Raw genomic sequence first — 16722 nt, 5'->3', positions numbered from 1 at the left:
TCTAATAGGGTTGAATGATATTGGAGGCGAGCGTCAAACATTAAGAGAGGTGAACTGAGCTTATCGCTCCTGTCGATGGTTGAAAATGCAGCGAGCCGGGGTTATTCTTTGAGGGAAGGAAAGGGTGGGAGTGAGGATGTGTTAACACATGACCGAGTACTTTAGGTGGATGAAAAAGACGGGCAAGGGTCTGGCCTCATTATTTCAATACGGGAGAGAGATGTCGTCTAAAGCAGGAAAGGGCCTTAGAATGAGGTTAAACTCGGCACACAAAGTGGGTTTGAGACCAGGAATGCGAATCATCGTCGCATTAGGAAACGGTGCAGTAAAATTCAACAGCTCTGCTTTCAGTGAAACTTAATATTATTATTGCAGCATTAAGATTTGTTTTGGTTTCCCTCAAAACTTGAATCAAGAGTGGCAATTTATTTATGCAGGAAGGTCTCTTTTGAGCAAAATAAAAAAACACCTTCTGTTTATCTACAAGGCTCTCTGACTCACAACTGACTTTACCTTGCTCTGCATAAATTACCAAAATAGAAGACTGTATTTCAGGAACTGCAAATTCTTTAGAAAAACGCTTTGTTGAAATGGTTCTTGGGAAATCAGCCCTTAGGTTCTATGTGCCCACCAAACAGAATTAATTGCAGTGTTGAAGTTGGACTCTCTAATAACCCTTGACGATGGAAATAGAGACTTCAGTAACAAGAATTTACCCTGGTTTCAAAACTGATTATTTCCCTGCTTGTCTTAATATACAAGTGTGCATATGGGTCTGTTATTGCCTGGCTGCAAAAGATCATGTTGTCTGCCAAGGTATATTTTCATTATTTCAAGGTTTGGATGTGCGCTCTAGATGTTTAATATACAGTATGATCTCTTGTATAAATCACAGGCTGCTTCCAGAGACAGATGTTATTTTTGCAGCCATCAAAATCCAAGCCATATATTTTGTTACATGAACTCCTGTAAACAAAGTCAGCCCTCGGTCAATCAAGCAGAACAATCCAAATTAGCACACCTATCGTAATATGCCCCCTGCTTTCCACAAAAATGTGCTTTGTTTTACTCATGCATCATAACAAGTGAAATTAATCATTGACCTAATTAAAGAAACATAGATAGAACTTATGTCAGCAAAATTCTTGATTGTTGCTGTTGCACATTAAATCAATATCATTCAGCCTCAGGTACTTTGAAAACATTGGTGTAGTGTGGGTGTCACAGCTTAATGTTACCCAAGGTGCTCTTTGACACACCTTGCATTCATGGTGTGATGTCAGACAAACATCATGTGGCTCTCTGGAGAAGCCATCTGAGCCTGTCAGAAAAGTAAACATTCACTGCAGCAGATGTAAGATCTGACTGAAAAGCACCAACACTGTTGATGTTCCATTTTTCTCTCCACTGTTTAAGACAAATAAACAACTTGTCGGACCCCCTACAAGCACCAACTGTAGAAATTACACAGCATAATGCAAGATGTATTTATTATGGATGCTCCATTTGTCTCAAACATTTAAAACAAATAATCAACCTGGCAAACAAATGCAAGTAACTGTAGGATAGATTACACACAAACAGATGCATGGATGACAAATGACTTAGTGATGTTCATCTTATGCACAAACATGATAATCTCCTTGGAGACAGGCCTGTGCATTAACAGATGCTACCAAAATGGCAGCCAAGCAAAACTATGTTCAATTTCACTAACACAGACTTACAGATAACGGCATACACTGACCATTTTCGTTCCTCAGGGGACTCACTTCTCTTACCTGCAACACTGACAGATGAGTCGACATATTGTCAACCACTCCTATAGCGCCTATATTCACACTGTCACACTGAACTAAGGCTATACACAGAATTTCCACACAAAATATCTGCTGATAGCCATTTGAATTTAGAGAGTAGTGATTCAAAAGTGTCAGCCACCCAAACAAACACACAGCAAATTACTGATGAAGGGTGCTTTAATGCCAGATATGTGCATTTATTTGGGAAGCAGTCCACTTATGATAAATCATATAATCCATCATCAGACACAAAGAGGATTAGGCTATTTACCTTTTCAAAGGGGAGCCAGCTGATTACAAAGAGTACACTGTACTGACACTGTATGGTCACAAGGATCTGTGGCAAAGGGCTCTTTTTGGTTCAGGTCAAGACTAAGGAAGTGTGCAACCTTCAGTAGTTTTCAGAGGCACATCAAGGTCATCTGCCACCCTGGATGCCTCTGCTGTAAATAAGAGGTACAGCTTTCACTCGTGAATCCGCATGATTGACGTCTCCCGAGGGTGCACTAACCTGCCGGATACTCGTTTTATTCCTGAGTAGCTGGATTTACTCTGGATTTTAGACTGCGGCTGACCAACCAGCACAGTAGCCTACACAATAAGCTAACTGCATTCCAATACACTCAAATGACAGCCATATAAAATAGGAGAAAAAAACCCGAGGAGGTGAGCAGAGTCTATCTGTCATCCATCATGCCGAGGCTTGTGATTTATCATTGCGCCCTGCAGTGAGGCAGATGCACGCGGGCACAGAATAATAATTATGTGTATACCCCGGCCGAGGAGCCCTCGTGGGATAATATGATTTTATTGATTATTTCCAGGAGATGTAATAGGTAACGTTGCAAGTACTTCGCCTTAGCCATATCTTACATCCGAGCGACGCCCATCCAGCCACAAGTCGCCGGACCATTATCTGTACAAATACGCAAACTACATTACATGTTACCCCCCGTCCATTAGGACCAGTTTCCGCGCCCTTTAAGTACAATAATCGCAGGCCACATTCCCATGGGCATCCGTGAGAACCAAAGTCAGCGCTGCCGTATTGCTTTTTAGAGCATGTCAGTGACAGACAGGGTTTGACACATAGCAAAAAGCTCTACCGACGACACCAGGGATGTCTGCGAAAAATGTACATCATGTGTACAGGAATAAATATTGGATCCTTACCGTATCACTAGCTGCAGCAATATACGTGCATGTATACACATCCAGTGCAGAGAGTCGGGTAAAATCTTTGCTGTGCTCTGTCATACAGTCCCCACAATATTGGATAGAAATATATCTTCCCGTCGATAAATAATTTCACTGATTGGCGCCTTGACTTCGGGTCTATGGTTATGTCTTGCTGCCGCAACAAAACGATGTGGGTAAATCTTGCCCAAAGAGGGGATGGAGATAACGCTGAGGGTGTAATAAACCAAAAGCTGCGTGCTTAGTATCCCGATCAGCGCTCACACAGGAGGAGGAATCGCGTCCGTCCAAATTCACTAAGTCCAGTGGAGTGCTGGAAGAGGACAGAGGCGTATCTCTCTCTCTCCCTCTCTATCGGTCTGTCTGTATCCCGTCCTCTCTCCCTCTCTTTCTCTCTCCTTATCTTCCTCTGCTGCCTTTATGTTCCCACTGACTTTAGCTGAAGTCCATAGGCGCAGAGCGCAGCGGAGCAGAGGACCGTGGTCGACTCAGAGAGAGAGGGGTCAGAAATGACAAACCAATTTGGAGGAGCGGTGGATGCTCGGTTGATCGAGCGCAGCCCGGCGAAAGGAGCGTTACGTTGCGGGCGGGCGGGGATCGGAGGGTGGTTGGAGGGCTGGGGAGGGGGGTGATGATTCCTGCCTTGGGGATGCGGAGAGAGAGAGAGAGGGAAAGAGGGAGAGATTAAGTGGGGTGTCTTGCGGAAAACATGGAACTGGATCTGGCTCCTAAATGTCTGGAGCGAGGGCTCCACCTGCCGTGTGAAACACACAGGGATTCCCAAACATTTCACGGCCGGAGGTTTCACACAGAGCACATAAGAGCCACCGGTTGATATGACATTGTCTTTAGAAGCCCTTACTGCTGTTTGTGTTTGTTGTTGTTGTTTTTTACATGACTTGGGTATGATTTCATAATTGTTCATCAGTGTGACAGCATATGTAGGCATGGGCATAGTTCATTGTCGTATTGTCAGCTGAATAAAGATACATTAGAAAAACATTATTCAGGTTACTCTCGGCCTCCCGGAACCCATATTTCATTATGGTTCCTGGATTCCGGTTTGGTGTTTCAAAAGCCTTGACAGGTGGACTGTTATAAGCACCCTAAAGCAGTTTGCTTGGTAGATGTCCACATCGACACGTGGACGAATTCATAGCAGCAATGGACATTTTAAAATAGAAAGCTTAGCAAATGAAAATATCGTAATTTGAAAATACTACTGTAATTAAACACAGGCTCTATGCGGTCATAATTAAATACATATACAATTCAAACAATCATTCAAATTGCAACCTATTGTTTGTGGTTCATGTGGGCAAATGCATAACGAGGTTTTTAATTCAGTTATTTGGTGTGAATATTATTTAAGCACCTAAGCATTTCGTTCTATCCTTTTCTTTCTTAAGTAATGGTTTTGCAATATATATATTTTTTTTTTTTAAAGGGGGATTTTCTGGGATAGGAATTGTGAGTTTGGGGTCACCATAATATCTGTGAACATTGTTTGTGGAGTCTCTCAATGAAATGTATTACGGGATTAGTGGCCAGTTCTTTTACTTAGGGATGAGCCCTCTGCCTGAAGATCAGAGGGTGACATGCGCACTGCACGGTGCGCTCGAGCCGCGGACACAATGCTGGAAAATAAAGCGCGCATGTTGCTTCTTGATATCTTGCCGTCTCTCAATAAGCTGTAATGACTTGTCACAACAGAAAAGTGTCATTGTTTGTATTCGGTACTGGTGGAGGAGGTGGATGTGCTTGGAGCTCAGTGGGGACCTGTTGATAGCCCACCGGCGATGCAATGGAGGTGAGCTGAGGCTTTCTGCGACAAGCGATGTTTAACTGTCGGTGATGTCCGTCTGTTCGTCACAGTGATAGGTCTAATGTGCCCGGGTCATCTTTAAAGTAATTACCACACGGCCTTGTTGATTACATATCAAATTAGTAACTAATGTGTCTGCGTAATTACTGGAAATCATTCATCTGTAATGTGATTTGTGTATTTATTCTGAAGCAGTCAGTACCGCTTTAACATCAGTAGGCCTATAAGATAAAGATTTCATTAGACTTGCCGTGAAGGGCATACAAGTACTGTGATACCTCTACTACCTATCAATGCCCTTTAATTAGATTTCAGATGAGACGTTGTCATTTCCAGCCCATCGTTTTGATGAATCAAATCATGCCATTGATATCATGCTTTGATGCTATACAGGCTTCCCCTCCAGTCAGAACGGTCGGGGGCCATGTGTCGCTGTTGATTACAATCACCAGCTGATAAAGCCTTTTGGTGAAGATTTAAATCCTGCTAAAGAGCATTAGTTGACAAGCAAGGCGCTTGAAAACAAGCACTGCACAGGCCTTGGAAGGGAGTATGTGGATGTGAAGTTATAAATTATAAAAAAAACAGATGTAAATTGGTACACTAATTATTCCTTGGACATGAGCAGGGGGAAATTCTTGTTCTGCCATAATTGTAATTATCATGTATCGACGGAAGATTTCTTCAAGGAGAAAGAGGAAAACTAACCTTGGAACTTTTAATATATAAATACACTGTCAACTTACTTAAGTACAGTGTCTGGAAAATTGAAATCTGTACAAAGTTATGTTACAACAGAACACTTTGTCTCTTTGTTGCAGGAGCCAAAAAGAGAAGAATGACATTTAACTGAGTCAGAACGTCAGAACGACACATTTCCTCTGAACAACTTGTCTACAATGGAAATCATGGGTACTTGTATTCAGTGACCTGCATAATATTGCACCCTTTTACACCAAACACATTTCAGTAACTGTTACACGTCTTACTTACTGTCCCCGCCACCACCATTATCAGAGGCTTACAATTAAGGTGTCAGGCATGGTTGCTGCAGCCAGACAGGAGAAAATAGTTACATGTGCAGGTGGCGCAGGACTCACAGTCTGATCGGTAGTCAAAACTTTGTGGTGAAGAGTTTACAGGGTCTTAACCTCCTGCCACATGCAATTACTGCAGTTGTGACTTGTTGTCATTAGGTCCTGCTGCAATAAATAAACAAGGGCAATATGACCTGATGTGACATATCAGCTTCTGCTTTTCAGTGCTGCAGAATGGAAAGCACATCTTCTCTACTATTATCTTAAAAGTTCCCTGATGTTTTTTTGTGTAGCTTTATTAGCATAAATTAAAATGATTAACTTTGCCAGGTGATTAAGAACATAAGATTTTGACATTTGATAGACTTTGGTATGGAAAAAAGCACACTCTAGTGGTTATGGTTCAGGGATTTCCACTTACACAAATGCAGTTCCTGATTACTAAAATATCCAAAACAAATGTGTTATTTTATCCTTTTCACTGTGTGGATCAGGGCTCGCAGAGAAGGTCATTATAGATTCTAAAGAGAGTTTTTTAATTTATTTTCCCATTGGTCTCAATGATTGACCTTTCATTGTTTATTATAAAAGTTTTGGAGTTTGTAAGGGGTCAAGCAGCTGCTCCTTCCATGTGGAGAAATCCTGTTTCTGAGTGACACGAATGATATACAATGTCTCTGCAGATACTCATTGTGCCTTGGAAGCTGTGGAGAGACTTCAAGCCAAACTTAAGGAGAGAGGAGAAGCCCCCACACAGGAGAAGCTCTCCCTGCTCAAGACTGTCCTGCAGAGCCCCCTGTTCCATCATATCCTCAGTTTACAGCAAGCTCAGCGGAAGTCCCCGGCAAAGGTAAAGCGTGAGCATGACTGTGTGGGTGTTAGCTGTATATTGAATGGTGGGAAAGGAGCCGGAATTGTTCCCAAAATACTGAATGCAGGAACCAAACTGGATGACTAATCAGCTTACCTAAGCTTACCACTAAAGCCCTGAGACAGAGAGAGAGGGAGAGAGAGGAATGAAGGTACACATGTCTATATTCTGTAACATGTTGAGTTTGCAAAAGTCATCCCAAGATTGTCACAAGTTTTGAGTTTATGTGTGTTTGTGAAGTGGGGGGCTCTGCTTGTCTGTTTCATCATATCCAATTCAACTACAGTTGTTTTTTTGCAATTTATCAGATAGTATGTAATTAATGCAGTTAATACTTTTTTCACAACATTTCCTCTTCTTGTGTACATTTTTGAGTTTTTTTAACTGTATTTGAGTAATTCCATTTGCTGCTAAAACTCGTCAGTGTGCCAAAGCCAACCACAGTTCAACTTTGTTTTTGAACAAGCGATACGCTTGGTGATTCGCCTCGCTATTTTTGTGTGTTTTAGGGATTTGTTTGCCATTTTTGCAATTTCATCTAGAATGCATGCTTACGATCTGGCATGTGTTTGCTATGTTTTCAGACAGAGTATCCTAGAAACATCGGTAACACAGCAAATACAAACAAGATAAAATACACACGGAAGGCCCTGCAATATACATAAGTGGTGATTGAGATGGATTTTAACAGTTCATGTTGTATTGCTAATTTTACCTAATTAAAATATCTGAATACTTCTTCAACCGCTGTTGCAGTGATAATGATCATGGCTTTGTAATCGTCTGTTGTGGTGTACTGTAATGGGCTGACCTTATAAGCACCACAGTCCACACAAAGGATCATTACATTACTGTTGCTGTGTGTAGTATCAGCTCGCAACCATTTATTATCTGTGCATTCCTGGAAACATGGCACTGGATCATGTCAATGTTTTCTGTGTTTTAACCAAGGCAGACACTGACATCGTTTTTTTGTTGGTTCATGTTTCTTGTCAAACTTACAGTGTTTATACAAATGGCAATAACAAAATGCGAGCAAGTAAATAGAGGTTTTGATATAGCTCTTTCTTTTATTCTGCTACTGCTACTTCAATAGGTGTTAAATTGTTAGAATGAGCATAGAGATAAAATGCATCTAGCAAAAATCCCTTTTCCACTTTGAAACAGAAAACCTAAAAGACAAAAGGGAACAATCTTGTGGTTATGTTCTATTGAAGAGAAGCACTTATCTCAGAACCCTATGTTCCTGCTTTCCTATCTTTTCTCTTTCTGCTCAATTTTAAAACCATCTCTCTGCACTTATCCTGCTCCTCTCTATCCATATCTTTGTTCTTCAATTAATGTCTCCACCCCTCTATCAATCCCCATTTCTTTATCTCCATCATCCATTTACCCTCCCAATCTTTATTTCCTTCTTCCCTGGCATCCCTAAATCCCTGACTCATTAATTTATTATCTCTCTATCCCACCCATTTATTTTACATGTGTCGTCTCTATTTTAACACTTGCATCCACTTATCCTCCCATCTCAACATTTGTGCTATCCATCCATCCCTTACTGCTCCCTCAATCCAACCAGGGGAAGATCTCCAAATCTGTTTCCATGAACTGTGGCCCGTGCCAAGGCATGGCACTTGACCTGAAGGCACTGAGCCACAGTGACTCCTACACATGGGCCATAGAGAACCGAGGCACTGCCAGATCCATCTATAGCGACAATGGCCTCACTTCTCTGGGCTCCCAGGATCTGTCCTTCACAGACGTCTACTCAGACAAATGCATTCACACTGAATCCCAAGTACGTAAAACTCCCATTGTCGGCATGGGGACATTTAGGAGGAGTCTAGTTATAAGTTATTTATTCATGAAGTCCATGGAGAAACTAACTGTTTCCAAGTTTTTTATTGTTCAGTTGTAAAATATGCCACATTACCATTCCAAATGTCACATTTTACATTTCAGAATACAACATTACATTCTAAACTCAAGCACAGTTGGATGTTACATTGTCTGGTGGTTTCAGCTGATCGCTAGAGGCAGGGAAGCTAACTCGATGTCATTTGAAGTTTGCTTTTGTTTTACACATGACATTTATTTTTGTAGTACTGCACTCCCCCTCGAATCTCCCGCACCATGTCGATGGGTAGAAACCTGTCTGCTATCGCCCATGAGGTACAGTTGGCTTTCATCTGAAGTGGTAATGTAGAGCTGTAAATGTGTGTCTGTGGATGTAGATAAGCAAGGGAATCAAACTGCTTTAGCACTCCAACCTGTTAATGGTGTCTCAACATTTAATTAAAATAGATTTTCTCTCTCTCTCCCTCCCTCCCTTTTCTGCTCCCTTGCCTCTTTTTCTAACCCGTGCCACATCAGAGGCGTCACGTGGAGATGATAGAGCTAATCAATGATGGGAAAGGTCTCGGTTTTGGCATCATTGGCGGGCGGAGCACCGGAGTCATGGTCAAGACCATCCTTCCTGGAGGAGCTGCCGGACGGGTAAATCCACCTGCCAATCAATCGCACAGTCTAAACTTAAATAGCTGAATCTAGGAGTTGTAGAGCATTTTGTAAAACATGCTTTTTTACTTCCTTGTCAGAGTTAGATAAGGAGATTGATACCATCCCTATTATATCACAATAAACTAAATATAAAGTGCAGCCAGGAGTTGTTTAGCTTAGGCTATTATTCAAAAAGAAAATGGATGGATCTTCTCATCTAATTCTTAATATGTCACAAATTACTGTGTTCCCAAAATGCCAATATTTTCCTTCCTTATTGATGAGTATATCTTTGAACAAGCATACTGAAACTTTGTGTTATAATTATATGTGTAATGTAGAATATGCAGAATGTATGAAAATATATTCCATAAAGTACAGTTTACACTAAATGTCATTGTTGTAATGGGACTTCCTAGGATAAGCGCCTGAGTAGCGGAGATCAAATCCTGCGCATCGGAGATACGGATCTGGCAGGCATGAACAGCGAGCAGGTGGCACAGGTGAGGTATCATTTGGGAAGAAAATCGAAATTAGATGATGTATTTTTTTCCAGCTCTATGTTTTTTTGTTTGATGGTAATGTGTGCTTGAATAACAGATAGAGTTTAAGTCTCTTGTCACGATGTGTATTACTGTTAGTTCATAGTCAGCGTTAAGTAAATGAGTGTTTTCAGGACACAAAAACAGTATTCTTTAAGGAAAAAATTCATCAACATCTCCAAAGACATAATTGATTTAGCAAATATAGGTCTGGTTAACATTCCAGACATATATCTGTTAAAGAGCAGCACACACAGTCTGAGCTATTCTATATATTCTTGATGTTAGCTATTTCTTAATTGTAATACTCTTTTTCTTTTCATCCCTTCACAATTGACTACCTGGCCCAGGTACTGCGAAATGCTGGCACCAAGGTGAAACTGCTCATTGCCAGAGATATTACAAAAGACCATCACCTCTCCTCTCCTGTCCTCAGCCAGGACAGCCTGGACGGCAAGGTGTGTGTGTGTCTGTATGACAGCACATCATTAAAGTCATATAGAAACGTATAATATGATTGGCTTATCAGTGACATTAAACATGTAATACAATATTCCCTAAATCATAAAAAGGTTAATTGGATTAACTATTGTCTGTGCTTCTTTCCAGCTCAATGACTTGAATGATGACTATGAGTTCAGTGTGCAGTTCACTAAGAACAGTCGGGGGCTCGGATTCACCATTTCTAGCTACATAGGTGACTTAAACTCAGGTAATATCATCTAACAAGTTTCAACTTTATAAAAAATTGTCACTTTAAAAAAAAACTGGAAATCTAACAGTGTATTGAATAATACCTACATTTACTAAACCAAGTCTTAAGTTTTACCTTTTTTTTTTTTTTTTCCTTAGTCTACAGCGCTGGTGTGATAGTGAAGAGCATCGTGAAAGGTAGCACTGTCGATCAGGATGGACGCATCAACATCGGAGACATCATTCTATCTGTGAGTTCCACTAAAAACAACGGATGGCTTTTTTATTGAGCCCTCTGAAGAAATACTTTGTGGTCTCCATAACAACAAGGTATTTTAACGACTTCATTATCTCAAAGTGTGTGAATTTTGCAAATTAGTAGTTCCATACAAACCGATTAGGGTTTTTAAAAGCTGATGAAGAAGAATTCTTGTAGTTTTGCCTTTACTTCCATCCATCACCCAATCATCTGATGCTTTTACTGCTCTGTTTTTATTTTTGATAATTATTGATTTCTTTTTACCTTCCTATTTCATTTGCCTCCATACCGTCCACTTCATCCACTAAAATGTTGCTTCTGTCTCCATCATACCTGTGCATTCATCCTTGCTCTTTTTCTACTTTTACATCTCTTGTCCTCTCCTTCAGGTGGACGGGCTGAGCCTGCAGGGCTGCAGTGAGCAGCGTGCCATGGAGGTGCTGAGGAGGACAGGCCCCCTGGTCAGACTGAGGTTGCTACGGAAGGTGGTCCATCTGAGTCACATCCTGCCCCCAGTTCCCCCCCTGCATCCCCTCCGACACTCCCACAGCTTCCATGAGGGCAATCCCTACAGGATGGGCCTCAACAAGATTCAAGAGACAGGTGCTTTTTGCTGAGAGAGGGGAACATATTGGCTCAGAAGTATCATAAGGGAATTGCTTTTGAAGTAGCTGAGCAAATGGAGAACATGTGATTCGACAGCATGCACTTACATAAACGTATTATGCAAGCATTCATCCACAGGTGCTACATTTCCTGTCTGTTTAAATCATGACCAACTTATCTTTGTAATATCTGTTCAAACTAGAACAATGCTTGCTGGGATTTTTTACAAGTCAACTTTTTTGTCTTTTAAATCATTTGTGTTTGGATCTCTGCTCAAAATGTGTTTCCCCCATCTGCCAGGAATCTGCTCACTGCGGGAAATCTCCAGGCGTGCAGCGTACGCCAATGGACGACCTCGACACGATTCCGCAAACGGTAAGCCATGCTGCACCGCAGTCTGGAATTGGATCATGGGACTTAGTCTGATATGCTGATTGGGCACAGGAAACGGCAATGTGGCACTGAAGCATGCTCTTTGATGGGAGTCTATTTATAGTGTTGTTTAGTCATGTGTTTATCCAACTCATTCAGCTCATTCCAGATGATTTGTCTCTCGCCCCGCCTGCATGTATGTCTTTATTTAGACAAGGATTTTTTGGGTTTCATTAGAGAGCACAGCCAAATAAGCACTGATTGCCATAAGGCTTTAATAGACAGACGAGAAATCATTAATTTGCCAAGAAATCATAAGATTGTGGGTGTGAATATGCATTCATATGTGCCTGTGTTAGCATGTAGGGCTAGAAAAATCTCATATGGGAATGTGTCAGATGTGATTTTTACAGGTGTGAAACTGACGCCAGTTGAGGAGGAAGACCTGAGGAAGAGGTGGCAACATGCAGTCGGACCCAGATACGAAGTTATTGTAAGTCTCTCTAATATAAATAAGCATTCAATACAACATGCATAGAGAAAAAATGGGATTCTACATATCTAAATACTAATTCACTTTATTTTCATAACATGTAATTGACATTTCAAAGAGGAAAAACCCACTTTCTTCCAATTGTGTCTCCTACAATTACATTACACCTTGCTTCCCTCTGAAACATTGATTCTCTCGGTTTGTTTCCCAACTTTATGTCTCTCTTTTAGGTGTGTCAACTGGAGCGTTTCGGTGAGACAAGCGGGCTTGGCATCAGTCTGGAGGCTCGGGCAGGACATCACTACCTCTGCTCTGTTTTACCCGAGGGGCCCGTTGGTCAAAGCAGCAAGATCTTCACCGGAGACCAGATATTGGAGGTAACCTACTGACACAGGTCCTTTGATCCAATCGCTTTGCAACTCACTCTTTCAGTATTTTATATAGATATTATTTGTGGTGTGTAAAATAAATAACTTGATCTTGTGAATAACTAATAAAAGGACCTGATGCCTTCCATCCAAGCAGATGAAAGCATGTTCTTTTAAAAGTGGTCAGAACAGACCAGAAAGGGATTCATATTGCATTCTAAAACCTACACAAATACCTAAACCTTCACCAGTAAACACGCATTCTTAATTAAAGCATACTGATAAAATGGTGGGTGTGTGGGCCTCAGTGTATTTATGCTTGTACTGGTAGAGCTTGCCATCCTCCCACCTTGGTGGGTAAGTTCATGCACCGACACATATCGCTCATCATGATCAGCATTCGGTTGCTAAACTTTCAGACAGTGTACAGTAGCTTTGCTTTGCAGTGTAGAAAACACTGCCAAAGGGTTTATGTCCTTTTTATCTTAGAGTGCACAAGCAGACATCTGTGATGCAGCTCAACCCATTGAACTTTGTCAGACAGCATCTGCATGGAAACACCATATTGTTCATCTCCTTTTTTTTTTATATCCTCATTTGCTTAAGTTACGGCTTGCAGCTTTGATTGTTTATGCTGTGACTTCATGTTCTGTGGAAACCCAAAATCAAATATTAGTTGAAACTTTAAAGGGCCGTGGAGCAGGTTTGCTCATAGGAAAGAGTTACAGACAGCTGTTTTCTTCTGATATTTTTCAAAACACTGCAAATCACTGACCATAGGAATATATTTTATGTATCTTTGTGGCAGGTGAATGGGATCCCTCTAATTGGAGAGACGCATAAGGAGGTGGTAAATATTCTGAAGGAGCTGCCGATGCATGTTTGCCTGGTGTGCTCTCACATTGTTCCCCCTGCAATCCCAGACAGTGATGATGAGGATGAGGATGATGCACATCTCACCTTGAAAGAGCTACTGGCTGAATTCAATGACAAGGTGAAGAGACTTTCAATGAAAGGATAAATAGTGGGAATAAGCTTTTGTGGTTAAATATATTCCCATAAAACAGTATAAATGTGTTATGTTATATCATATTATACTTGTTACCTCTCCCCTGCATTTGAAATGACACTCAAAAGGACACCGACATGCTTTTTCCTTGTAAATCAATCTTCTTCCCTTTCTCTTCTCTGTTCTTTCTGCGTGTCCCAGTTGGACCAGGGCTGTGTCATTCCCTGTCCTACAGCTGAGGACATCACCAAGCGTGGCGTGCCCCCAATGTCACCTCCTCTTGCCATGTGGGAGAGAGACGCTCAGGTGGTCGAGCTGGAGAAGGGGGAGTCGGGACTTGGCTTCAGTATCCTGGACTACCAGGTCAGAGAAATGGCTCTGAGCCTTTCTTCAAATATAATGAACTGGAATAGGCTGATAATATCAGTATCAGGTTGTCTACTCTAAGGTGAAGAAAACAGAGAAGCATGTGGACTTCTTGTAATCTGCATATGTGTCAGCTAATCTGTTGAAACTGGAAAGTGCAGTGTCCATTGCTGTTTAAACTGTGTTACTTTAAACCCTATTTTCTCATCTATAGCAATAATCAGTGTTCGCCCCTCTGTGACACCACCCAATTCATTTATTTATAGCGAATTCAATTCACAGTGTATATCATTTATGTCAATAATCTTTGTATATCTTCAGTGAAGCCAACAAGGATATCCTTATGTCTTTCTCTAGGATCCAGAAGATGCCACTAAAACTGTACTGGTAATCCGTTCTTTGGTGCCTGGAGGTGTAGCAGATCGAGATGGTCGCCTGCTACCTGGTGACAGACTCATGTTTGTTAATGAAAATGACTTGGAAGGCTCAAGCCTGGATTATGCTGTGCACGTCCTTAAGTCCACTGGCTATGGCCCTGTCCGCATTGGAGTTGCCAAACCACTGCCGGTAGGTTAAGAGAGGTAGATTCTTGACAGGCATTATTGTTTTTGGCTAATACACAATTAAAAACCTGACAAATGTATGTGCTTTATTAAAATAATGCAAAAGATATTTAAATATGCTTCAGGGAATTCAAGCTCATTGAATGTCTTCATTCACCTAGAGTTAACAACGGGGAGAATACTATAATATAAATGGTACTGTATGGCAAAGTCTCCGACAGTGGACATATTTATTTTTGTCATACAGTGTACAAAATGTAGCTTTCTTCAGGATTTACCAAACATTTATTTTATGTTGATAAACTTTAAAAAGACATTCATTTCGTCAGACAGGCACTACAATTATCTAAATTACCTAACACTGTTTCTTTTCTCTCGAGGGTACAGTATTTCTTTGTCTTGTTGTTGACTGTGGCTTAGTAACAAGGAGCAGAGAATCCAGTTACAGGCCATCTGAATTTTTAATGCAGCTGAGAGAAGAACACAATGCTCGACCACACTACAGATGGAGAGAGAAGGGTAGAGGAGAAGAGGGTGTCTAATTTGCGGTCACCTTGATGAGACTGTTAGCCTCCATGTGAATTTACTTGCACATAGGACATTTTTTTGATTTGGGGAATTCTGTGTTCTCAGCTGGAACTGTGTGGCGGCTTGACGCCCATCTCAGAGAGGAGCTTGCGGACTTCTTATGATGACACTGACAGCCAAAGTCAGATCAACCTGCTAGCTGAGGCAGCGGAGGTTAACAGCAACACTTCAAACTCTGAGGACAACAGCATCATCGGGCCGTATTACGCTACAACGGTATGTCATACAACACAAAATAAACAAGTTTTAAAAAAAAATGTGATTCATTAAAATTGCTGGCAGTTACTGACCAAATAGTTTCTGGTTGCTTTTTCTGGGGAAAGAAAAACAGGAGAACTTTGGTCCACAGGCAAGATGAGGCAGAGGTGCTATACTGCAGAATTGTCGGTCCAATTAGTATAATTTTGCACACAACCACATTTTGTATATACTGTGTGCAGAATATACTGTAGATCTGAAATAGATATAACTGTTACTGACCTCTAAAAAGACAAGCTGCAATGTTGTTCTTTGTTTCACAGATATGATCCCACTTCTCTGTTGTATAATCTCGCTATAATCACCAAACTGGATTCTTGTTAATTAGTATCTCATTAATGCTTTAGATTAGGCAGGAAACATCTTTGCATGTACAGTAAAAGTAACACTACAGTAGTCTGAGTCGTATTGTCCATCACACAGAAAGCATTGCTCATTAGCATGCAAACTGAAGATCTTTAGGTAGCCATTTTAGGTTGCTTTAAGGGAGATTACTATGATAGTGTTTGTTCTCCCAGTGAATGTTCCATACAGGGGAGCTTAGAGCCAGCTGTATCAGTATCACTGGGTCAGGTAGAATAGAGAAAGTGCTCAGTGTCAAAGACTTGTTTCTCCTTTGTGGTCTCAACTCAATCCTATTGAGGCAGCCTTTTGTACTTGTGCTTAATTACCAACAATTGCCTCTCAATGGAAAGCGTTAACTGCTTACAAGACATAATCAACTTGTCTAGCACAAGGGCATACAGTTCTGCCTTCCTATATCACGCACGCACACATGCACGCACGTATGCACACACACACACACACACACACACAGATCCAGAGCAGGTCTGTCAAGTGTCAATGTGTTCTCATCAAAGACAGGCCTGTTGCAGAGGCAACTTCAGAACATCTTTCTGCTTGTACTTTCTGTGAAGGTTCAAAGACAATCTCCCTGTTGCACTTTTTCTTTGTGAAGTGCCCAGGGGGAACAAAGAAGCCTGCCTTGCTGCATGTTTTACATCTCAGAATTACCCCAAAGGCCTTCACCCCGCAGAGTTAAATTTATTTGAATCTTTTTTGGAATTTATTCATTTATAAATGTATCTTTGCAATTTGGGAGACTTTTTAGGAAGATGTACAATTAGCTCCATGTAGTGTCTGTCAAAGCCTGTTTTGTGAGGCTGTCTTTTTGCATAGCGGGACTTTGAGATAAATGCTAACGTCAGCATGTTTACAATGGCAGTTTTAGCAAGCTGATTTGTAGTAGTAGGTTAAAGTTTGCCATGTTTTCCATCTTAGTTTAGCATGTTAACGTGCCTTCATTTGCCTTTTAGCAGGAATCACAAAGTCAAAATGAGGCCGTAAAGCTGGAGGAAAGGCCATTAGAATGTA

At 41.1% G+C, this 16722-nt stretch overlaps 2 protein-coding genes across 2 annotated transcripts in view; one reads left to right on the top strand and one right to left on the bottom strand.

Moving 5' to 3' along the window:
- adgrl3.1 (adhesion G protein-coupled receptor L3.1) overlaps positions 1-3479 on the bottom strand; it is a 109596-nt gene extending 106117 nt beyond the window's left edge. Inside the window, exon 1 of the mRNA XM_063883597.1 lies at positions 2976-3479. The gene's annotated coding sequence lies outside the window, so the exon portion shown is untranslated. The remainder of the gene's footprint in view (positions 1-2975) is intronic.
- A 1139-nt stretch (positions 3480-4618) lies between these two features.
- The window catches only part of si:dkey-92j12.5 (multiple PDZ domain protein), a 33468-nt gene continuing 21364 nt past the window's right edge, over positions 4619-16722 (top strand). Inside the window, exons 1-18 of the mRNA XM_063883596.1 lie at positions 4619-4809; positions 5646-5736; positions 6545-6711; positions 8312-8530; positions 8836-8904; positions 9106-9228; positions 9651-9734; positions 10124-10231; positions 10383-10485; positions 10626-10717; positions 11115-11328; positions 11632-11706; positions 12117-12196; positions 12427-12573; positions 13373-13558; positions 13775-13936; positions 14297-14506; positions 15136-15306. Of these exons, the coding sequence (XP_063739666.1) occupies positions 5724-5736; positions 6545-6711; positions 8312-8530; positions 8836-8904; positions 9106-9228; positions 9651-9734; positions 10124-10231; positions 10383-10485; positions 10626-10717; positions 11115-11328; positions 11632-11706; positions 12117-12196; positions 12427-12573; positions 13373-13558; positions 13775-13936; positions 14297-14506; positions 15136-15306 (2223 nt within the window). The 5' untranslated portion in view covers positions 4619-4809; positions 5646-5723. The remainder of the gene's footprint in view (positions 4810-5645; positions 5737-6544; positions 6712-8311; positions 8531-8835; positions 8905-9105; positions 9229-9650; positions 9735-10123; positions 10232-10382; positions 10486-10625; positions 10718-11114; positions 11329-11631; positions 11707-12116; positions 12197-12426; positions 12574-13372; positions 13559-13774; positions 13937-14296; positions 14507-15135; positions 15307-16722) is intronic.

This window comes from Eleginops maclovinus, chromosome 5, assembly GCF_036324505.1.
Source record: "Eleginops maclovinus isolate JMC-PN-2008 ecotype Puerto Natales chromosome 5, JC_Emac_rtc_rv5, whole genome shotgun sequence".
NCBI lineage: Eukaryota > Metazoa > Chordata > Actinopteri > Perciformes > Eleginopidae > Eleginops > Eleginops maclovinus.
Note: the sequence above shows the minus strand (reverse complement) of the source record. Positions and strands in the feature narration are given on the sequence as shown.